At 39.9% G+C, this 25776-nt stretch overlaps 2 protein-coding genes across 3 annotated transcripts; both read right to left on the bottom strand.

The window, feature by feature from the left end:
* Positions 1 to 1391: 1391 nt before the first annotated feature.
* prlh2r (prolactin releasing hormone 2 receptor) lies at positions 1392 to 8435 on the bottom strand. The gene is made up of 2 exons (XM_031829232.1): positions 7794 to 8435; positions 1392 to 4138 (listed from the first exon to the last, which is right to left on the bottom strand). The coding sequence occupies exon 2, from the start codon at positions 4134 to 4136 to the stop codon at positions 2916 to 2918; it is 1221 nt and encodes a 406-aa protein (XP_031685092.1). The 5' UTR covers positions 4137 to 4138; positions 7794 to 8435; the 3' UTR covers positions 1392 to 2915.
* A 1726-nt stretch (positions 8436 to 10161) lies between these two features.
* On the bottom strand, positions 10162 to 18678 carry LOC109893816 (coiled-coil domain-containing protein 32-like). 2 transcript variants are annotated; one of them, XM_031829230.1, is made up of 4 exons: positions 18156 to 18459; positions 16812 to 17087; positions 11599 to 11752; positions 10162 to 11424 (listed from the first exon to the last, which is right to left on the bottom strand). In XM_031829230.1, the coding sequence occupies exons 2-4, from the start codon at positions 17071 to 17073 to the stop codon at positions 11241 to 11243; spliced, it is 600 nt and encodes a 199-aa protein (XP_031685090.1). In that variant the 5' UTR covers positions 17074 to 17087; positions 18156 to 18459; the 3' UTR covers positions 10162 to 11240. The 2 variants fall into 2 exon arrangements, with proteins under 2 accessions (XP_031685090.1, XP_031685091.1); XM_031829231.1 differs by lacking the exon at positions 18156 to 18459 and adding an exon at positions 18581 to 18678 and having other exon boundaries at positions 10995 to 11424.
* Between the last annotated feature and the right edge of the window lie 7098 nt (positions 18679 to 25776).

The following is a 25776-nucleotide window of genomic DNA, read 5'->3' as shown; positions in this document are numbered from 1 at the left end:
ATAAAAGCATCTTCCTAAATGGCATATATTATTATTAAAATATGTTAGCCAGCAAGTGGGATGATTTTTAGCGTGTGAATGAAATGTATTCAGAGCACGCAGGGTAACCAGAGTGCGTTATGCGACTGAATAAGGTATGTCTGAATACCAAATACTGAGAAGTGCGTAGGAAAGGTATAAATTCATGAGTCTGAATCAGCCCCTTAGACACTACAATATATATTTTATTTATTTAACTAGGCAAGTCAGTTAATAACAAATACTTATTTACAATGACGGCCTACCCCAGCCAAACCCGGACGGCGCTGGGCCAATTGTGCGCCGCCATATGGGACTCCCAACCACAGCCAGATCTGACGCAGCCTGGATTCAAACCAGGTACTGCAGTGATGCCCCTTGCACTGAGATGCAATGTCTTAGACCACAGCATCACCCGGGAGACAAATTCATATTGACACCACAATCTATTCAGTAAATAGTATTGACACCCCAATCCATTCAGTAAAGTACATTAATACCACAGTCTATTCATATTGACACCACAATGTATTCATATTGACACCACAGTTAATTCAGCAAAGCATATTGACACCACAATCGATTCAGTAAATCATATTGACACCACCATGTATTAAGTAAAGCATATTGACACCACAATGTATTCATATTGACACCACATTCCATTCAGTAAACCATATTGACACCACAATCCATTCAGTAAAGCATATTGACACCACAATCTATTCAGTAAATCATATTGATACCACAATCTATTCAGTAAATCATATTGACACCACAATCTATTCACACTGACACCATAATCCAATCAGTGAAGCATATTGACACCACAATCTATTCATTAAATGGCTGTTCATTTGATTCCTATGTTTATTTAAGCAATAAGGCCTGAGAAGGTGTGGTACGTTGGCCATTTTAAACTGGGTGGTTTGAGCCCTGAAAGCTGATTGGCTGAAAGCCATGGTATATCAGACGGTATAGTGTCTTATAGTGTCTTGTAGTGTCAAATAAACAGCCATTTACTGAATAGACTGTTCTCTCTGCTACCCCACGGCAAGCGGTACCGGAGCGCCAAGTCTAGGTCCAAAATGCTTCTTAACAGCTTCTACCCCCAAGCCATAAGACTCCTGAACAGCTAATCACATGGCTATCCGTACTATTTGCACCCCCCCCACCCACCCACCACCACCGACCCCCATTTTTACACTGCTGCTACTCTCTGTTTATAATCTATGCATAGTCACTTTATCTCTACCTACATGTGCATATTACATCAGTTACCTCGACTAACCTGTGCCCCCGCACATTGTCTCTGTACCAGTACCCCCTGAATATAGCCTCGCTACTCTTATTTTATTGTTGCTCTTTAGTTATTTGTTATTTTTCTATTTTTTTACTTCAGTTTATTTTATTAAACTATTTCTTAACACTTACTTTTCTTAAAACTGCATTGTTGGTTAAGGACTTGTCAGTCAGCATTTCACTGTAAGGTCTACACCTGTTGTATTCGGCGCATGTGACAAATATAATTTGATTTGATACCATGGGTTTGACAAAACATTTATTTTTACTGCTCTAATTACGTTGGTAACCAGTTTATAACAGTAATAAGGCACCTCTGGGGGTTTGTGATATATGCTCAATATACCACGATTCCGAGTTGCGTCGTGCCTAACAACAGCCCTTAGCCATGGTATATTGGCCATATACCACACCCACTCTGGCCATATTGCTTAAATATACTCAGCCTAAGGGCTGTTCTTATGCACAATACAAAGCGGAGTGCCTGGATACAGCCCTTAGCAGTGGTATATTGACCATATACCACAAACCCCCAAGATGCCTTATTGCTATTATAAGCCCGTTACCAACATAAATATAACAGTAAAAAAGAACTTGTGTCGTAGCTGTGGTATATTGTCTGATATACACACCGCTGGAATGCTGTTTCAGCCAACCAGCATTCAGGACCCAAACTACCCTGTTTATTATGACAGATAATGACCACCTTTTGATCTGCTTCATAGTATGATCGTTTTGTGTGGCCAACAAAACTGTTTAAAAATAATTCTGCATAAATTGTATTTTCATAGATATACAGGTAACTGACAAAATAATGGAAACACTTGAGTAAATGAAGGATACAAAGTATATTGAAAGCAGGTGCTTAATTAAGGTAATTAAGCAATTAACATCCCATCATGCTTAGTGTCATGTATGAAAAATGCTGGGCAGGCCATTATTTTGCTAGCCCCCTTTAGGATGACAATGCCCCCACCCACAGGGCATTAGTAGTCACTGAATGGTTTGATGAGCATGAAATGATGTAAACCATATTCCATTCTTGTCTCAGTCACCATATTTCAACCCAATTGAACACTTATGGGAGATTCTGAGACGGTGCTTTCCACCATCATCAACAAAACACCAAATTATGGAATTTCTTATAGGAAAATGGTGTCACATCCCTCCTATACAGTTCTAGACACTTGTAGAATCTATGCCAAGGTGCATTGAAGCTGTTCTGGCTGGTGGTTGCCCAATGCTTTATGTTGGTGTTTCCTTTATTTTGGCAGTTATCTTCTACCAATGACTACCAGTGACTGTGAGCTCAGAAATATATTGTTTTGTCATGGATCCGTGCTCGTTCAGGTGCAGCTGTCAGCTACATTGGTGCCAACCTCATCCCACCTGATTTCCAAATGTTTTGTTGGTTGACTTCTCAGCGATAGGGACTCTATCTCAATAGTATTTTCTTGATTACTCTCTCCTGACGTCCTTCTCAGAATTAATTAGAGGATGAGGTCAAAGGGGAGAAAATGGATCTTTCAGATACATCCTTCGCTTTCAGTGCTCTGGCCCATGTGCCATAAGGTGCTTCCTCATTCAAACTCCAACTACATGTAATTATGGTCAATTATTGTAGTGGTTGAGGACTTATGTGCCTGCCGCAACGGCCAGCTCTCCTGTGGCATCTTGTTCCCCAGAACCACCGGGATGTCGCCCAGGGTGGAGAAGGTGTTCACACGGTGCAGTCGGTGGGATGTCATGAAGCTGCTGCTGTTTCCCCTTGGCCCTCGACCCCCCACTCCTCTGTGACGGGGGAAGAGGTCACGATGACACAGGCAGGACAGGAACTTGTCGTGGAGCGACGCGTAGATAAATGGGTTGTAGCACGCCGAGCTCATAGCTAACAGGTGGCACGACACTTGGATCACGTTGACGTGGTTCTTGCCCAGGATGGTGAAGTCAGTATCCAGGTCGCGGATGAGATTGACCACCTGAAGAGGGAGCCAGGAGAAGGCGAAGCAGAGCACTGACACAAGGAGGAGGCAGAAAGTCTTTCTTCTCTTTCGCCCCCAGTTCATTTGATTGGAAACAGGACCCGCCGCCATCAAACCAGAAATGTTCCTTTGTCTCAAGTGGTAGGAGATAGCGAGGTAGGATGAAGACACAGCGGCGAGTGGCACAAAGTAAGAGAAGACCAGGACAAAGCAGGAGTAGACAAGGCGTCCCCGCTCCTGGCCATGCCAGAACTCCTCACAGACGACCATGTGGAGACCGGTGGCGCTCAGGTCCAGGTAGCCAATGTGGAGAGCCGTGGGAGTGGAGAACGCAAGGCTACACAACCAGATGGCAGCCACCAAACCCCAGCAAAACTGGCAACCCAACCGCCTGCGAATGGGATAGGCCACAACGACGTACCGGTCCACTGCAATGGCTGTGAGTGACAAGACGGCTGCGAAAACCGTCGCCGACTGCATCAAGGTGACAAAGTGGCACATGAAGCGTCCGAAGAGCCACCCTCGCTTGTCGAAGGCATAGGAGGCTGTCAGGGGCACGCAGAAGATGCACATGACCAAATCGACTAGCGCCAAGTTGCCGATCAGGAAGTTGGTGGTGTTGTGTCTCTTCTTGTTGAGCCCGATGAGGAAGAGCAGCAGGAGGTTGCCAGAGCAGGCGACCAGGATCACCATGGAGTAGAGAGGGATGAATAGGGGCTTCAGGTCAAATAGGAGATCCAACCCAGTGAAGGAGGAGGAGGACGTTGAGGAGTAGGCAGGGAGAGATGTGTTCTCTACCCAAGAGCAGTTCAGAGAAAACTCCCTGCTGTCCATCCCTGTAAAACACAACAGAACAGGGAATACATCAGAGAAACCAACATCAGAGAAACCAACATCAGAGAAACCAACATCAGAGAAACCAACATCAGAGAAAACAACATCAGGGAAAACAACATCAGGGAAAACACCATCGGGGAAAACATCATCAGGGAAATCGTCATCAGAGAATACATAATCGGGGAAAACAACATCAGAGAAAACATCATCAGGATAAACATCATCAGAGAAAACAACATCAGAGAAAACATCAGTAGGGAAAACAACATCAGGGAAAACATCATCAGAAAAATCATCATCAGGGAAAACATCATCAGAGAAAGCATCATCAGAAAAAACATCACCATGGAAAACAACATCAGAGAAAACATCATCAGGGAAAACATCATCAGGGAAAACATCATCAGGGAAAACAACATCAGGGAAAACATCATCAGGGAAAACATCATCAGGGAAAACATCATCAGAGAACCTCATCAGGGAAATCGTCATCAGAGAAAACATAATCGGGGAAAAGATCATCAGGGAAAACATCAGTAGGGAAAACAACATCAGAGAAAACAACATCAGGGAAAAGATCATCAGGGAAAACATCATCAAAGAAAACAACATCAGAGAAAACATCAGTAGGGAAAACAACATCAGGGAAAACAACATCAGGGAAAACAACATCAGGGAAAACAACATCAGGGAAAACAACATCAGGGAAAACATCATCAAAGAAAACAACATCAGAGAAAACATCAGTAGGGAAAACAACATCAGGGAAAACAACATCAGGGAAAACATCATCAGGGAAAACATCATCAGGGAAAAGATCATCAGAGAAAACATCTGAAAAAACATCATCGGGGAAAACATCATCAGAGAAAACATCATCAGAGAAAACATCATCAGAGCTAAATCGTACTACAATAAAGAAATGCAGGTCAGTAAAAAGAGAAACCAAATTTTACACTTGAATTAATGTAGCTGAATTAATGTACCCCTTAACATTAATTCAAGTGTAAAATTTGGTTTCTCTTTTTACTGATCTGCATTTCTTTATTGTAGTACGATTTAGCTCTGATGATGTTTTCTCTGATGATGTTTTCCCCGATGATGTTTTTTCTGATGTTTTCTCTGATGATCTTTTCCCTGATGATGTTTTCCCTGATGTTGTTTTCCCTGATGTTGTTTTCCCTGATGTTGTTTTCCCTACTGATGTTTTCTCTGATGTTGTTTACTTTGATGATGTTTTCCCTGATGATTTGGCTGTCAAATCGCATATTATCAATGGTGTAATTGTGATATCTCATTCATTGTCTATTTCATCACCTCATCATAGTCTCTCATATCATGGTAAAGTTCTGAATAATGATATTTAAAAGGCTAATTATCATCTTCCATATTCAACAAGACCTACTGAAATATCAGCCGGGATAACCTTTGAAAATGAACTATGCCTCTTCAACACTTTGAAGAGGATTAGAAATGTGAAATGATTGAGACTTGTTGGTATTCAGAGAGTTTTTCTGAATAGAGGTTATTTGCATTTTCTACATTTTAGCAGACGCTTTTATCCAGAGCAATTAGGGTTAAGGGCCTTGCTCAATGGCACCTCGGCAGATTTTTTTTACCTGTCGGCACTGGCATTTGAATCAGCAACTTTTCGGTTACTGGCATAATGCTGTTAACTGCTAGGCTACCTGCTGCCCCGTTTGGATTGACCTGAGCTGACAATGAAGTGCACTTTGCCCTGGACAATATCAGTCTTATGTAGTAATACATTCAGAACTCTGTTGCTTTCTACATTTCCCCCTCTATCCTTTGCTATTGTTGGGCAGAGAGAACATGCCCGCCATTACAAAAATAAACATGTTCCATTCAAAAGTCCACAGCTACATTCAATTTAATGTTGGGTGAGGGTTGAGGGGGGGACAGGGCAAGTTCCAAATGGTATTAGCAAACGTTCTGAATCTGATCTGGACTATTAAATAATACGATTAAATCATGTTCAGATTTGACACGGATAGGCCACAATGTGTGTATTTAGGTCATGGCTAAACAGATTCTCCAAATGACAATATGGGTCAATAATAATAGTGGGAAAGCTCAATGTGCTCATAGATATGAGTCAAACTGTATTTCTGAGCTTGTGCAGAGAAAACACGAGTCTGAGGTGACTGTGTTTCTGTGTGGACCACAGGTTGACCTTGGTGTGAACTGGACCACGGGTAAACTTGAAGAAAATTCATCATGTTAGCCTAATCCATTTTCAAAAAGACAGATCGATACATAAATCAGGTAAGTCCTTTACATAATAAATGCATCTGTGAAGGAGAACCAAATCATTCATGATTTCATATTTATCAGGGCTGTACGTGACTCAAGAGTATGATATCTCAGTAAAATGTATCATGAATTAATTAATGAATCAATGAAGAGATAGATGGATGAATGAATAAATGGATGGATGAATGAATGGTTTAATTAATGAAGAGATGGATGGATGAATAAATGGTTGGATGAATGAGTGGTTTAATTCATGAAGAGATGGATGGATGAATAAATGGTTGGATGAATGAATGGTTTAATTAATGAAGAGATGGATGGATGAATAAATGGTTGGATGAATGAGTGGTTTAATTCATGAAGAGATGGATGGATTAATAAATGGTTGGATGAATGGTTTAATTAATGAAGATATGGATGGATGGATGGATGAATAAATGGTTGGATGAATGAAAGGTTTAATTAATGAAGAGATGGATGGATGAATAAATGGTTGGATGAATGAGTGGTTTAATTCATGAAGAGATGGATGGATTAATAAATGGTTGGATGAATGGTTTAATTAATGAAGATATGGATGGATGGATGGATGAATAAATGGTTGGATGAATGGTTTAATTAATGAAGAGATTGATGGATGAATAAATGGTTGGATGAATGGTTTAATTAATGAAGATATGGATGGATGGATGGATGAATAAATGGTTGGATGAATGAATGGTTTAATTAATGAAGAGATGGATGGATGAATAAATGGTTGGATGAATGAATGGTTTAATTAATGAAGAGATGGATGGATGGATGAATAAGTGGTTTAATTAATGAAGAGATGGATGGATGAATGAATGGTCTAATTAATGAAGAGATGGATGGATGAATACATTGTTGGATGAATGAATGGTTTAATTAATGAAGTTTTAGACCCGTAGCTCTTCACGACTAGAGTTACTGTCCATGCATACTTGTCTACTAACATAGCCACTAGTCTAGGAAGACTGTATAAACATAAAGTCGGTGCCTTTGCCTATAGTTGTTGTTCCATTGTGGAAAAATGTTAATGCTCACTCACCTGACTAATAAATTGGCTTAAATTTCAAACATTTAAATCAGTTGACATGCAAACAAGATGTTTTCTGTATCATACTGTATAGTGGTCTTGTATCAAATCAACTACAGTCCATGGTCATAGTGTGAAATAAATGTATTCCAGAATTAATATCATATAGTAAAAAATGCAATAATTATATTACGCAAAAGCATGCACACTTAATCATAACTTCTTTTACAATCGACGTTTGAAATATCCTATATTCTTTCATTTCCCTTTGGAAACAGCTTTTCTATAAATATATAACAAAAACACATTGAATATATATTTACCTTTTTTGTTGTTGTAGTTGAACAACTTCAACAGAGATCCAAGAGAGATTCTTCAAAGCAACTCTTGTGAGAAGGATATCTGCACAGCTCCCTCCGTCTATCTGTCTCCCTTCAAGTAGTCCACCTTTTCACTGCTGCATCTGAATAAGGAGCAATCTGACTGCTAGGGGGGGGGGGGGTGGGGGGGGGGGGGACCTCCACAGACGTATGATTTAATTTGCCTGAGTCGCCACTGCTGACTATTATTAAATGAAGTACATAAGAAAGTTGATATAATTCTGAATGTCACTCACTACTAGTTCTCAGTCATCATATTATTTGGCTGTGCGGATTTATTGACGTCTAAGTTATTTTGTGGATCACAATGCTGCCATCTAGGGGTGGCTATACAGTAGAGGATATACAGTAGAGACTATACAGTAGAGGATATACAGTAGAGACTATACAGTAGAGACTATACAGTAGAGACTATACAGTAGAGGATATACAGTAGAGACTATACAGTAGAGACTATACAGTAGAGACTATACAGTAGAGGATATACAGTAGAGGATATACAGTAGAGACTATACAGTAGAGGATATACAGTAGAGACTATACAGTAGAGACTATACAGTAGAGACTATACAGTAGAGGATATACAGTAGAGGATATACAGTAGAGGATATACAGTAGAGGATATACAGCAGAGGCTATACAGTAGAGGATATACAGTAGAGACTATACAGTAGAGGATATACAGTAGAGGATATACAGTAGAGGATATACAGTAGAGGATATACAGTAGAGACTATACAGTAGAGGATATACAGTAGAGGATATACAGTAGAGACTATACAGTAGAGGATATACAGTAGAGACTATACAGTAGAGGATATACAGTAGAGGATATACAGTAGAGACTATACAGTAGAGGATATACAGTAGAGGATATACAGTAGAGGATATACAGTAGAGACTATACAGTAGAGGATATACAGTAGAGACTATACAGTAGAGGATATACAGTAGAGGATATACAGTAGAGGATATACAGTAGAGACTATACAGTAGAGGATATACAGTAGAGGATATACAGTAGAGGATATACAGTAGAGACTATACAGTAGAGGATATACAGTAGAGGATATACAGTAGAGACTATACAGTAGAGGATATACAGTAGAGACTATACAGTAGAGGATATACAGTAGAGGATATACAGTAGAGGATATACAGTAGAGACTATACAGTAGAGGATATACAGTAGAGACTATACAGTAGAGGATATACAGTAGAGGATATACAGTAGAGACTATACAGTAGAGGATATACAGTAGAGGATATACAGTAGAGGATATACAGTAGAGACTATACAGTAGAGGATATACAGTAGAGACTATACAGTAGAGGATATACAGTAGAGGATATACAGTAGAGGATATACAGTAGAGACTATACAGTAGAGGATATACAGTAGAGACTATACAGTAGAGGATATACAGTAGAGACTATACAGTAGAGGATATACAGTAGAGGATATACAGTAGAGAGTATACAGTAGAGACTATACAGTAGAGGATATACAGTAGAGGATATACAGTAGAGACTATACAGTAGAGACTATACAGTAGAGACTATACAGTAGAGGATATACAGTAGAGGATATACAGTAGAGACTATACAGTAGAGGATATACAGTAGAGACTATACAGTAGAGGATATACAGTAGAGGATATACAGTAGAGACTATAGAGTAGAGACTATACAGTAGAGGATATACAGTAGAGGATATACAGTAGAGACTATACAGTAGAGGATATACAGTAGAGACTATACAGTAGAGGATATACAGTAGAGACTATACAGTAGAGGATATACAGCAGAGGCTATACAGTAGAGGATATACAGTAGAGACTATACAGTAGAGGATATACAGTAGAGGATATACAGTAGAGACTATACAGTAGAGGATATACAGTAGAGGATATACAGTAGAGGATATACAGTAGAGGATATACAGTAGAGACTATACAGTAGAGGATATACAGTAGAGGATATACAGTAGAGGATATACAGTAGAGACTATACAGTAGAGGCTATACAGTAGAGGATATACAGTAGAGGATATACAGTAGAGACTATAGAGTAGAGGCTATAGAGTAGAGGCTATACAGTAGAGGATATACAGTAGAGGATATACAGTAGAGGATATACAGCAGAGGCTATACAGTAGAGGATATACAGTAGAGGATATACAGTAGAGACTATAGAGTAGAGGCTATACAGTAGAGGATATACAGTAGAGGCTAAAGAGTATCATGTAGTGTGCATGTCCAGTGATTTTTGGGAGTATTTTCTGAACTTGAAAGAAAGACAAGTAGAGAAATACCTTTTTCAAGTTCATTAGCTTTGTTTCAAAAGCTTCCGCAATTAAAATGAATCTCTCATCCAACTTACAGAATCTAAAATATCTAGCACAGTACATTACACATGATAATGAAAGTAGTATATTAATCACACGTGGTAATGAACGTAGTATATTTATCATACATGGTAATAAATATATATATATATATATGATAAATACACTACGTTCATTATTATGTATGGTAAATATATACTTTCATTATAACGTAGTATATTTACCATACATGGTCATGAATGTAGTATATTTATCATACAATATGTAGTATATTTATCATACATTATGTAGTATATTTACCATACATCGTCATGAATGTAGTATATTTACCATACATGGTCATGAATGTAGCATATTTATCATACATGGTACTAATGCTAATCATATACTATGTTCATTATAACGTATGATAAATATACTACATTCATGACCATGTATGGTAAATATACTACATTCATGACCATGTATGGTAAATATACTACATTCATGACCATGTATGGTAAATATACTACATTCATGACCATGTATGGTAAATATACTACATTCATGACCATGTATGGTAAATATACTACGTTACAATGAAAGTATATATTCACCATACATTATAATAAAATAAGTATATTTACCATACATGGTAATGACCATATAGTAGCTACATTTATAATGATTTCATCTGAGCTATTAATACTCTTGATTGGACTGGTATCTTAATTAAAGCAGTGCCAAAGCTCGTTACAACATTATAGACCAACATAGTGTAGTAGCCTAACAAAAATGTACCCGGTGCGGTTTCAGGATATTACTCCAAGAATTAACTGCTTTTTATTTGAACCAGATCATAAAATCAACAACATTTGATGGGAGTAACATGACAAAAAAATGGACCGATCCAATATTTGCAAAGATATGTCACCGAATTCTTTCTCCTCAATAATAAAGACAAATACACATAACCTAATAATGACAGTACAGGAAATTCAATCATGTTTCTGAACATGAATAACACATGATAACGTACAAAAATGTCTGCGGTGAACAGGAAGCTATTTCTCAGGTATGGGACTCTTGTCCTCTTCATGGTTCTGAGCGGCTGCCTCTGGTCTGCTCTGTGATTGGTCCGTGGAGGTCTGCTCTCGGCTCAGTGACGGCAGGAGGAGACACTCCAGCTCCTCAGCGCTGATGGCCACTTTCTCAGGTACCAGCCAACGCTTTAGATGCTCCAGGGTACTGTGAAGGGAAGTTATCACACATCCTATCATTACACAAAGAGGCAAGGTGGACAACAGAACAATCGCTGGACCTGTAATAAACTTTACAAGCTCAGCCTTCAAAGCTGCTCAGTGATAGTGAGTTTTATAGACTTACTTCTGCCTGTACAACAAATTATGCTCTTCTACTCACCTCTGATCTAGCTCGTCCTCCTGAAAGATTTCCGAGCTCTGAGCGTCGTGCAAGAATCTATCCCAGCATTCTGTTTTGGCCTGAGATAGGGAGCGCAGCATCTCCCTGGACGTCACCTCAGTACACTGACCCTTTATTCTCTTCAGACGATTCTCTGAAAGACAGGATTTAGAATGAATTTCATTAGTAAGCTAAGTAATATGGGACCTTGATTTCTGGCTATCTCACAATCATTCCAAATAGCCAAGGGGAGACCAGGATTAACAGTAAAACCTGTGTTTGGATACTTTCCCAATTCATTATCTTTCTGGACATAAAATATTCTGCATGAACTACAGCTTACACCTATCAAATCAAATCAAATTATTTGTCACATGCGCGGAATACAACAGGTGTAGACCTTACCGTGAAATGTTTACTTCAGAGCCCTTAACCAACAATGCAGTTCAAGAGATAAGAAAATATTTACCAAACAAACTAAATACATATATTTTTTTAAGTAACACAATAAAATAACAATAAGGAGGCTATATACAGGGGGTACCGGTACAGAGGCAATGTGGAGGCTATATACAGGGGGTACCGGTACAGAGTCAATGTGGAGGCTATATACAGGGGGTACCGGTACAGAGGCAATGTGGAGGCTATATACAGGGGGTACCAGTACAGAGTCAATGTGGAGGCTATATACAGGGGGTACCGGTACAGAGTCAATGTGGAGGCTATATACAGGGGGTACCGGTACAGAGTCAATGTGGAGGCTATATACAGGGGGTACCAGTACAGAGTCAATGTGGAGGCTATATACAGGGCGGACCGGTACAGAGTCAATGTGGAGGCTATATACAGGGGGTACCAGTACAGAGTCAATGTGGAGGCTATATACAGGTGGTACCGGTACAGAGTCAATGTGGAGGCTATATACAGGGCGTACCGGTACAGAGTCAATGTGGAGGCTATATACAGGGCGTACCGGTACAGAGTCAATGTGGAGGCTATATACAGGGCGGACCGGTACAGAGTCAATGTGGAGGCTATATACAGGGGGTACCGGTACAGAGTCAATGTGGAGGCTATATACAGGGGGTACCGGTACAGAGTCAATGTGGAGGCTATATACAGGGGGTACCGGTACAGAGTCAATGTGGAGGCTATATACAGGGGGTACCGGTACAGAGGCAATGTGGAGGCTATATACAGGGGGTACCGGTACAGAGTCAATGTGGAGGCTATATACAGGGCGTACCGGTACAGAGTCAATGTGGAGGCTATATACAGGGGGTACCGGTACAGAGTCAATGTGGAGGCTATATACAGGGGGTACCGGTACAGAGTCAATGTGGAGGCTATATACAGGGGGTACCGGTACAGAGTCAATGTGGAGGCTATATACAGGGGGTACCGGTACAGAGGCAATGTGGAGGCTATATACAGGGGGTACCGGTACAGAGTCAATGTGGAGGCTATATACAGGGGGTACCGGTACAGAGTCAATGTGGAGGCTATATACAGGGGGTACCGGTACAGAGTCAATGTGGAGGCTATATACAGGGGGTACCGGTACAGAGGCAATGTGGAGGCTATATACAGGGGGTACCGGTACAGAGTCAATGTGGAGGCTATATACAGGGCGTACCGGTACAGAGTCAATGTGGAGGCTATATACAGGGGGTACCGGTACAGAGTCAATGTGGAGGCTATATACAGGGGGTACCGGTACAGAGTCAATGTGGAGGCTATATACAGGGCGTACCGGTACAGAGTCAATGTGGAGGCTATATACAGGGCGTACCGGTACAGAGTCAATGTGGAGGCTATATACAGGGCGTACCAGTACAGAGTCAATGTGGAGGCTATATACAGGGGGTACCGGTACAGAGTCAATGTGGAGGCTATATACAGGGGGTACCGGTACAGAGTCAATGTGGAGGCTATATACAGGGCGTACCAGTACAGAGTCAATGTGGAGGCTATATACAGGGGGTACCGGTACAGAGTCAATGTGGAGGCTATATACAGGGGGTACCGGTACAGAGTCAATGTGGAGGCTATATACAGGGGGTACCGGTACAGAGTCAATGTGGAGACTATATACAGGGCGTACCGGTACAGAGTCAATGTGGAGGCTATATACAGGAGGTACCGGTACAGAGTCAATGTGGAGGCTATATACAGGAGGTACCGGTACAGAGTCAATGTGGAGGCTATATACAGGAGGTACCGGTACAGAGTCAATACAACATCATCTAAACTACAGTAAAGCAGTGATGGTCACCAACACTGGTCCTAGGTAGCTGTTGGGTATACAGGCTTTTGTTCCATACTAGCAAGGACCAGGGTTGATGGCTGTTACGGTGACTATATTACCGCCACACCTGCAGTCATGAGTCATGACTAGCGCTGTTAACTGTGACTCTATTATCGCCACGGCTGCAGTAAAATTCTACATGACAGTTGAGTCACGGAAATCTCGTTTTATGCATTCTGGACATGCATTAGTAGTAGCCTACCCAACTCGCTAACGATCATCAGGTCGCTAATGGCCTGGTTACTCAGGGCTCTATTGTCCTGCTAACCACTCTGACATGAGTGGAAAACATGGTACTTGTGGATGTTGTTTCAAAGCCTGACCACGAAGTGGTCAGCGCTTTCTAAGGTGATGATTAATTCAAAACTTCCATATGCATATTAGAGCTAATGCATAAGCACAGGCCTATATATGAACCCAAGCCCCCTCAAAAGCTGAATTAAAATAATGATTGTGCCATTATACAATACATAGCCAACCGCATAATTACACATGGCAGAAAAACATTAAACAAAATACTGATTTACGATATTTGGTAAATAATTTGTCTATCGTAAAATAAACAAATTCAGATTTAGCCTACAATTATAGTGCATTTGTTTTGGATTTTGCATAGCCTATAAATATTGCTTTTTGTTAAATGTTCATTTATTTATTTAGTATTTACTTAACTAGCCAAGGCAGTTAAGAACAAATTCTAGGAACAGTGGGTTAAACTGCCAGATTTGTACCATGTCAGCTAGGGGACTCGATCTAGCAACTTTTCAGTTACTGGCCCAACGCTCTAAACACTAGGCTACCTGCCGCCCCATAATTAAGACATTACCTTTAGCTAAAGAATGACAGACCCTCTCTTTGCGGGCTGGAGAAAGAAATGAAGGAGAGAGGGTCTGTCAACAGTTAAATTAAATACTTTTTTTTCGTTGTGAAAACATGTTACTATCGATGTTCCGCAATAGATTTCACTTGGTTTCCCAAATTAAGCACGGGGTAGCTGCAGGAACAGGGAGAACCCATTGCATACAGAGTTTAGGCAGAACATTCCACTTGCCGCAGCGAAATTACCAGAGTAGCCTACCCAACATGAGTGAGAAACTTATCGGCAGGAAAGCGGCCTCCATTACCTATTCCAGTGCATATGGATGACATGTATTTCCCCCTGCCCCTGTTCCTACCCATTTGATAAATTCGAAAAACAAATGTTACATATTAGTAAAGACAAGATGAAGTTGAAAATAGTCTGATGGGTGAAAATATGATCACTTGATAAGAGAACAGGCTGTGCAGTCTGAGGCAAGGAACAGAGCATGCTTTTTTCCCGGTGACTTTCTCAAATCATCAGTAGCCCTATATAGACGCATCAATAGCCCTATATAGGACGCATCAATAGCCCCATATAGGACGCATCAATAGCCCCATATAGGTCGCATCAATAGCCCCATATAGGTTGCATCAATAGCCCCATATAGGTTGCATCAATAGCCCTATATAGGTCGCATCAATAGCCCTATATAGACGCATCAGTAGCCCTATATAGGTCGCATCAATAGCCCTATATAGACGCATCAGTAGCCCTATATAGGTTGCATCAATAGCCCCATATAGGTTGCATCAATAGCCCTATAGGTTGCATCAATAGCCCTATATAGGTCGCATCAATAGCCCCATATAGGTCGCATCAATAGCCCTATATAGGACGCATCAATAGCCCTATATAGACGCATCAGTAGCCCTATATAGGTCGCATCAATAGCCCCATATAGGTCGCATCAATAGCCCTATATAGGTCGCATCAATAGCCCTATATAGGTCGCATCAATAGCCCCATATAGGTCGCATCAATAGCCCCATATAGCCTCATCAATAGCCCCATATAGCCTCATCAATAGCCCCATATAGCCTCATCAATAGCCCCATATAGTCGCATCAATAGCCCTATATAGACGCATCAGTAGCCCTATATAGGTTGCATCAATAGCCCCATATAGGTTGCATCAATAGCCCTATATAGGTTGCATCAGTAGCCCTATATAGGTCGCATCAATAGCCCTATATAGGTCGCATCAATAGCCCCATATAGCCTCATCAATAGCCCCATATAGCCTCATCAATAGCCCCATATAGCCTCATCAATAGCCCCATATAGCCTCATCAATAGCCCCATATAGCCTCATCAATAGCCCCATATAGTCGCATCAATAGCCCTATATAGTCGCATCATGCAACCCATATATCTTTTGATTTATAAGGCATTCTAAAGTTGCCAAAGAACTCTAAATCTAGTATATAGGACCTGTTTCAAATGATCACTTTTATGCTCAAAATAGCCACTTCATATGCGCGCATTGACGCATATCTCACTCCAGAATGGGAAAAATATTGATTATATTTTATTCAGCTAAGTTAAGCTAAGTTCAAATATATCCTTCTTATTATAAAAGCCTATACCATATAAAATAATGGCACGGGACTTATATCTTGTCTGCTAAATGAACAAGCCTATAGCCTATGGCATGGTGGATAGCCAGATAATATAAAGTAGGCCCAACACATATTCTGAAATAAAACAAATTATAAACATATCATAATGTTTTGTTTAGACCTGACTAACATAAATAATGAATTTATTGTGATGGTGTGTATTCAATTGATTTATTATACTTTTTAAAATGTAGATGTTCCAAAGGTGCACATCAGAAGTTGTATGCTGCTTGTATGAGTAGAGCCTGGAGATGCTAAACATGTTTCTGTTTATTAATGATCAATTACCGTGAGACTGCCAGCCTTTTGCATAACAATAACAGGCTGACAAAATGTAATGACCGCCACAGCCCTATTGATGGCATCAACTGGGCCATAGATAAGGGTGAGTCAAAACAGAAGGTCGATATTAGATTGACTTTACCTAAACTAGCAATGTAGACATCCGAGTCTTCCATAGGTTCCCAGACACTGTGAGAGGAGAAACTCATAGACATGCCATTAGATTGCAGGTCATTGCCAACATGTGAAGGTTGGAATGAATCTTTGAACAGAGCAGCATTATCCTCTCCTTGGCCTTGATCTTCCTCCTGCACCTGCACGTCAGGCAGGCTCCAGCAGATCTCGGACCACAGATCTCTGCTGGACCGGGCCTTATGACTCTCGAAATCGTCAATCATCTTCATGTAGATACAGTGTTCTGTTGAGACAAGCATCATCAACAATATAGTCAGTGTTGTCATTTTAGACCCAAGCTGTATTGGTATGTACAGTAACTGTTATGAAAGTTGTATTGTCAATCTTGTTTTGTATTTAAACACCACTTTAAATGTACATGACACTGCAACAAAATTTCCCCATGGGAACAATAAAGTCAGTAAGGAAGTAAGTAAGTACTTAGGTAAAAATACTCCAAGAAACTACTTAAGTAGTACTTTAAAGTATCTGCACATGACTTTATTATTTATATTTCTGCCAACTTTTACTTTACTACATTCCTAAAGAAAATAATGTACTTTTTACTCCATACATTTTTCCTCACAAACAAAAGTACTCACTACATGTTTACAGGAAAATGTTCCAATTAACACTTATAAAGAGAACATCCCTTGTCATCCCTCTACTGCCTCTGATCGGGCGCACTCACTAAACACAAATGCTTAATTTGTAAATGTCTGAGTGTTGGAGTGTTCCCCTGGCTATCCGTGAATACATTAAAAAATATATAAAATTGTGCCGTCTGGTTTGCTTAATATAAGGAATTTAAAATGATTAATACTGTTGATACTTAATATATTTGAGCAATTCCATTTACTTTTGGTACTTATTAAGTATATTTCAAACCAAATATTTTGAGATTTTTACTCAAGTAGTATTTTACTGGGTGACTTTCACTTGAGTCATTTTCTATTAAGGTAGCTTTACTTTTACTCAAGTATGACAATTTAGTACTTTTTCTACCATGGAAAAAAGTGATGAACTACTAATAGCAAGGTCAATAATACATTAAATTACAGCTAGAAAGAGCAATGCAATTAAGTTTGAAGGTATACCAAACCCAAGGTGTTGGTAAACTGTCCACCAAATTAGATAAACTGCAACAATGAATCAGAATGTCCTATTTGTTAGCTAGGATATTACCGTACTTTAGATGTAGCTAGCTAGTTAATGCTAACGCCAATGTAGTTAACGTTAGCTAGCTGCAACTAAAATAATCACCTTGTCATTGGAATTCAGGCTAGCTGAAATATGTTTATTGGTGTCTTACCTTCGACTTCAATTTAGAGCAGCTAAACCGTATTTTACCAGGTAAAACTTTAGGACTTTACTTGGTTAACGTTAGCTAGCTAGCCTGCTCCTCTAGCTGGAAGAATCCCAAACAAAATCCAAACAAGGTAATCCTTCTTTGGCGTGTTTTGAGTGATCTGACTAGATAAGGTAACTGCCTGTCAAGTCATTCTGAGGTTCTATGGGTGCTTATTGGCTTTGATTTATGTAATCCCAATGTTATTGGCCAGCTCTGTGGGTACCAGAAAGTATGTCCTGCAGCTGGGTCCTACATGGTTGTCTCTAGTTACTACAGCCACAAAGTCAAAATAGATTAAATCGTAAAAAAAAAAAAAAGCCTTTTGGTCTTCATTTATGGTTAGGGTTAGGCATAAGGTTAGCAATGTGGTTAGGGTTAGGTTTTACCGTCCTACAGCCAGATATACATTTCTGTAATATCTCTGCATCAGCTGAGGCCAAATGAAATCATCATCATCATCTTCCTTTTCCATCTTCATCTTCTTCTTCTTCTTCCCCTTTAGGGTTTATTGGCAGACTACACCCCAAAAGGTGAATTGCCGCCACCTACTGTGCGGGCTGAAAACAAAAAGATCGTAAAAATAAAACAAAACCTCCAAGGAGCCTGAGGGCGGCACATCATCCTTTTACCTCCACATAGGAGATCCGATAGAACGTCCTGACTTTCACCACCTCGACTTCCTTCACCTTTACAGGAACTCTGGATCATCATCCTCTACTCCACAATTGCAGCACTGACCTTCTTCACTCCAATCTTCAGTATACACATTTGCCACATTGCCAAATTCTTTACACTTTTTTACATTGTAGTATTTTGGGGACGAATGGTCTTACTCCGTACCTTACAGCGGAGTCTGCTGAGGGGAGGACGGCTCGTAATAATGGTGAATGGAATGGAAATCATGTGTTTAATGTGTATTTGATACACTTCCACCAATTCCGCTCCATCCATTACCACAAGCTCGTCCTTCCCAATTAAGATGCCACCAATCTCCTGTGGTACCTTATAAATCCCTCCTGTGGTACCTTATATACCCATCCTGTGGTACTTTATATACCCATCCTGTGGTACCTTAAATACCGCCCCTGTGGTACCTTATATACCCCATCCTGTGGTACCTTATATACCCATCCTGTGGTACTTTATATACCCATCCTGTGGTACCTTAAATACCGCCCCTGTGGTACCTTATATACCCCATCCTGTGGTACCTTATATACCCATCCTGTGGTACTTTATATACCCATCCTGTGGTACCTTAAATACCGCCCCTGTGGTACCTTATATACCCCATCCTGTGGTACCTTAAATACCGCCCCTGTGGTACCTTATACACCCCTCTTGTGGTACTTTATATACCCCATCCTGTGGTACCTTATATACCCCATCCTGTGGTACCTTATATACCCCATCCTGTGGTACCTTATATACCCATCCTGTGGTACTTTATATACCCATCCTGTGGTACCTTAAATACCGCCCCTGTGGTACCTTATATACCCCATCCTGTGGTACCTTAAATACCGCCCCTGTGGTACTTTATATACCCATCCTGTGGTACCTTAAATACCGCCCCTGTGGTACTTTATATACCCATCCTGTGGTACTTTATATACCCCATCCTGTGGTACCTTATATACCCCATCCTGTGGTACCTTATATACCCCATCCTGTGGTACCTTATATATCCCATCCTGTGGTACCTTATATACCCCATCCTGTGGTACCTTATATATCTTTAAATGCATAGGGAGGTGTTCTTTGTATATAAAAATAAATAACCAACAGACTTTCTTCCCTTTTTCCATTCTGGTCAGGTGACGGGTACTAACTACTGTGGCGGTTCATTTCTTTACTATCAAATGAGGAGAGACAAACTTATCACACAAGTCAGAGTTATACTTTAAACTAAATCTTTAATAGTGAGAGCTTTGCAATAGCAATGGCTGGTCGACGAATCATAGTTTCTGATGATCCGTTGAGAGCGGCGAGACAAATGTACAAAGGTCTTTTATAGCCAAGATACACCCCTTTCAACCTACATGACGAACAACAGATATAAAGATTGGGTCACAAGGTTAAGATTTGTATGAAAGATACCTATAATACATAGCAGACAGTATCTGCTGTGTCAACAGTTTTCATTGTCTGTCCCTCTAACTCCAAACTGGAACCATGTCTCCCTGGTCCAGTATAGAACAGAAACACTAACTCATGCTCTGGAATGCTCTTTAGGTTTTATCACCCAAAAGCTTACGAGGCCCCTTGATGATGTGAGGTCTGTGAGGCAATTGCCTCTTCTGCCTAATGGTAATGCCATGTTCAAAACAACTGGGAACTCTCCGACTTCCGATGTCAGCGCGTTCAAGACAACTGGTCACTCTGGGAGCTCCGAAATTACAACCTGAGGGTCACTGGCATCATGATTTGACCCATTTTCTTCAGAGTGGTCTTGAAAGCACCAAGACGTCATACGTATCTCCCAGATATTCAACCTTATCCAAAAAATACATCCCAACCAGAAAACTAATACTTGTCTGCATTACACTTATCATATTCTTCCATTTTAGACCATTTCCATTTTGTTCCAGTCATCGACTGTTTTCCATTCATCTTCTCCAACCTTACTCGACACGCTTCTTGTTTCAAACTCGCCATCCAGTTCCTTTTCTGCCATTGCGCAACCCAAATGGAATTTTGAAGATCAATAATTGGGAAAAGCTTTGCTACTCATATTAGTTTGCCATTTGTTGGCTTACTATAATACTACTTACATGTAGTATTTTAAACCAACCGCTTTTGCTACATTTGCAATGTTTTCTGGCTAGCTAACACATAAAGTGCACATAAAGTGTATTGTTATTACAGATAATTATTACCCCATTAAGGGCATTATGTTGTCAGAGCACTATTACATCATTATAGCCATTATGATTTCAGATTATTATTATAATAGAGGGTTTGCAGTTGTGTCACAAATCACCTAGCAACCGCACCAGGCACCATGTTGGAAGACCAGAGTCAGTCTGTTAGATGCTTCCAATCATCCACATGGCTGACTGTGTTACCATGGAAGAGGGTGAAAGGATTAGCTAGTATTTCCAGCTATCAGAGAAGGGAGAGTAGGCTACTCTGGATAGAGCAGGTACCTTTGTGGAAGGACATAATGAAAATATGTCCTCCCACAGTTCCAGTCCCTAGTGAGAAAAACTGAGGACAGAGAGATAAAGCAACATAATATTCAGAGACACAAACACTACTCCATTGTTATTTTAAAAATTGCAAAGTTCTCATAGATGAGGAAAATAAACACAATTCTAGCCCGGTTATGGATTGTAAACAATACAATAAAAAAATATAGCTTTTCTATATATCTTCACATATAACTAATTGAACACACAAGCACTAATTCAACATAGTGAAGATAAAAACTAACTAAACAGAAAGCACAGTATGTGTGGATGGTGTGGTGTATGTTTATTTTGATTTGTTATGTTTGTAAGTTGAGTGAGTGAGTAATGAAATGGTTGCATATCTCAGAGCCAATGTATTGCTGTGAGCCGGGGTATGAGAGGGCTTTCAATGTTGTTCAGATGGTGGATATACTTTTATAATTAATTATACGTCTTATTTATTTATTGTCCTATCATGGTGGAACAGTTTTTAAATAAATGATACATTTGATTTGTTATTGTCCTATCATGGGGAACTACATTTTTAAAATAAATTATATCTAATTATTTATTTATGATCCTATTTTAATGGTACGGTCCATGACCCTATACCCTAGACACCCACCTGAATGACCCAGATACTAAGGAGAAGTCCCTAACTGTTTTATGTGCATGCTGTAAGCGGTATGTATGCAGCCAAATGATGGTCAGAGACCAAGAGCAGCACTGCCCCTTCAAGATTCTGAGCCTGCTTGGCAGGGTTGGTCCTGCAAAGCCAAAGCCCCCTAAAGGGAGAGCATACTACACAAGGAAATTCTCAAAGCTGCTAATGAGAACCTTGATGACCTTGTACCTAGCCGGTGGGGATTCCGGTGGGGTGCCCCCACCCAGGCAGTGGCAGTGCTGGCAACACTAGCTGCAGTAACCCATGGGGGGGGGGGGGCCCACCCAGGTAGTGGCAGAGCTGGCAACACTAGCTGCAGTAACCCATGGGGGGGGGGCACCCAGGCAGTGGCAGTGTTGGCAACACTAGCTGCAGTAACCCATGGGGAGGGGGTCACACTCTGACATTCAGAGAGGGGGTATATTATTGTGACCCTAGTGGCACAGAATCAAAGTCGGACTGCATGGAGATGCGGGTGACCGTATTGTGGGTGTTTCAGGGAAAAGGTGTACATTTGACCTCCATCATCTAGGATGTGACAATGGTAAATAAAATCTCTTAATTTTTGCCTATTTTTTGTGCGGTCTTGCAGGACTTCTCGTGCAGCTGCAACTGCAAGTGCATTTGTAAATCAAGACCTATCTTGAGTTGGGCTCTGGGGTGGTGCAATTGTTGAGTAAGTGAGCTTATGGTTGTGAGGGGGTATGGGTTGAGTGTGGGTGTATGTGTGTATCCCACAACTGTTGCGAAGGAGTAAAAGATGTTAGGGACAATAGAGGATGATCCACAGCTATATATAATACAAATCAAGGTGAGGGCAATGGAAATGGATTTGGCAGTTAATCTACTTCAATTCGGTAATCCCAGTCGGTTACAGGGGGTCGAGGGTGGTCTGCCGGGCATTGGGATGACAACCCAACTTGGGATGAGAAGGGCTTTTAGTGGGTGGAATAGTAGGGACCAATTGGAGGTTTACTTAGTAGAAAGGCAAAGATCATGTTACAGCTATATAGACACTCAATCATCATGTTACTTTCTAATGGTACGTTTACAAACATATATTGTGATGAATAGAATTGAAAGTTGTGTCTCATTATGGTAAGTGGTGAAATAAGTATAGCCAGTTACAATTGTAATGGCCTAGCAGATAATAAGAAAAGACAATCAGTATTTACCTGGCTAAAAGAGAAGGAATATAATATCTATTGTTTTACAGGAAACCCATTCAACAGTTTTAGATGAAGTTTTGTGGAAAAAGAACTGGGGGGGGGCGAAATATACTTCTCCCATGGGCAAAGAAATTCAAAAGGGGTGATGGTTTTAATTAACAATAATTGTGATCCAAATGTGCAAATTGTCCAAACAGATCCTCAAGGTAGATGGATTATTTTAAATATGTTATTGGGGGATGTTATTATTTATATGTTATTGGATAACCTATACGGTCCGAATAATGATGATCCAAGCTTCTTTAAAAATATATATAAGAATTTATCAACTCTACAAGCAACACTAGACTCTATTATTATGGTGGGAGATTTTAATACGGTCTTAAATACCTCTATGGACCGGAAAGGAAATCACACTACAAACTATCACCCTCAGGCACTTAAGGAAATCATGAATGTCATGGATATATTGGAATTAGTGGATATATGGAGACTTAAATACCTTGACCTAGTGAGATATACAGTGGGGAGAACAAGTATTTGATACACTGCTGATTTTGCAGGTTTTCCTACTTACAAAGCATGTAGAGGTCTGTAATTTTTATCATAGGTACACTTCAACTGTGAGAGACAAAAATCCAGAAAATCACATTGTATGATTTTTAAGTAATTAATTGCATTTTATTGCATGACATAAGTATTTGATCACCTACCAGTAAGAATTCCGGCTCTCACAGACCTGTTAGCAATGTGATTTTCTGGATTTTTGTTTTAGATTCCGTCTCTCACAGTTGAAGTGTTCCTATGATAAAAATTACAGACCTCTACATGCTTTGTAAGTAGGAAAACCTGCAAAATCGGCAGTAAATCAAATACTTGTTCTCCCCACTGTACATGGCGGAGGCTTATTCAAGCTAGTCGTCTTGATTACTTTCTTATACCATTCTCTCTGGCATCAAAAGTTTAAAAAGTGTTGATAGGTGACAGAATGCGGTCGGATCATCACATAATTGGCATATAAATTACTCTTACAGAATGTCCACGTGGGCGAGGATATTGGAAATTTAATCAAAGCCTACTAGATGATAAATTGTTTAGAACTAGGACAGAAGAATTTATAACTGACTTTTTCAGACATATCAGGTACAGCAGATCCCCTTATTGTAAGGGACACTTTTAAATGTGCCTTTAGAGGCAATGCAATTCAGTACTCATCTATAAAACAAGAGCAATTTAGATCAAAGGAGTCCATATTTTCAAAGGATATTGAAGGACTAACAATACAGTTAGATAGCAATAAAAACGGTACTATAGAGGCACAGAATAAGTTAGAGGAAAAACACAAAGAAATGGAAAAACTTATTCAAGAAAGATCTAGTGTAATATATTATAATAATAAAGCTAACTGGATGGAATATGGGGAAAAATGCACCAAATTATTTTTCAATCTTCAATATAGAAATGCTCCCAAATTATTTTTTATTAAAACTTGTTACAAATGATGGAGTCACATGATTCACCGAATGAATGATGGAGTCACATGATTCACCGAATGAATGATGGAGTCACATGATTCACCGAATGAATGATGGAGTCACATGATTCACCGAATGAATGATGGAGTCACATGATTCACCGAATGAATGATGGAGTCACATGATTCACCAAATGAATGATGGAGTCACATGATTAACCAAATGAATGATGGAGTCACATGATTCACCAAATGAATGATGGAGTCACATGATTCACCGAATGAATGATGGAGTCACATGATTCACCGAATGAATGATGGAGTCACATGATTCACCGAATGAATGATGGAGTCACATGATTCACCGAATGAATGATGGAGTCACATGATTCACCGAATGAATGATGGAGTCACATGATTCACCAAATGAATGATGGAGTCACATGATTCACCAAATGAATGATGGAGTCACATGATTCACCAAATGAATGATGGAGTCACATGATTCACCAAATGAATGATGGAGTCACATGATTCACCAAATGATATTTTGAAAGAGGAAGTAAAGTACTTTAAGAATATGTTTTCATTTCAGGCTCCTCCATCTCCACTAACTGAAACTAATTGTATGGATGTTTTTCCTAATAATAATGTAAAATTAATATCTGTACAGAAAGACTCATGTGAAGGCCAAGTTACAGAAGAGGAACTGCTTGAGGCAATTAGGGCCTTTAAGGATGGGAAAACTCCAGGGCTGGATGGCATACCAGTGGAAGTATACAACACTTTTTTTGGTATACTCAAAAAAACATTATTGGCTTGTTTTAACCACTCCTATATAAATGGTAGATTATCAGACACGCAACAAGAAGGTCTGATATCATTATTACTGAAACAGGACCCAAGTTGTAAATATAAAGATCCAGTCCATTTAAAAAAGTGAAGTCCTCTTACACTTCAGTGTTGTGATGCAAAAATCCTAGCAAAATGCTTGGCACATGGAATTAAAAAAGTAAACATGGACGATACATTGGAGATAATATAAGTACTGGAAACAATAGAACACTATGAAATATCGGGGACACCAGGCGGAGCAATTGAC

This window comes from Oncorhynchus kisutch, linkage group LG7 (assembly GCF_002021735.2).
Source record: "Oncorhynchus kisutch isolate 150728-3 linkage group LG7, Okis_V2, whole genome shotgun sequence".
Lineage (NCBI taxonomy): Eukaryota > Metazoa > Chordata > Actinopteri > Salmoniformes > Salmonidae > Oncorhynchus > Oncorhynchus kisutch.
Note: the sequence above shows the minus strand (reverse complement) of the source record. Positions and strands in the feature narration are given on the sequence as shown.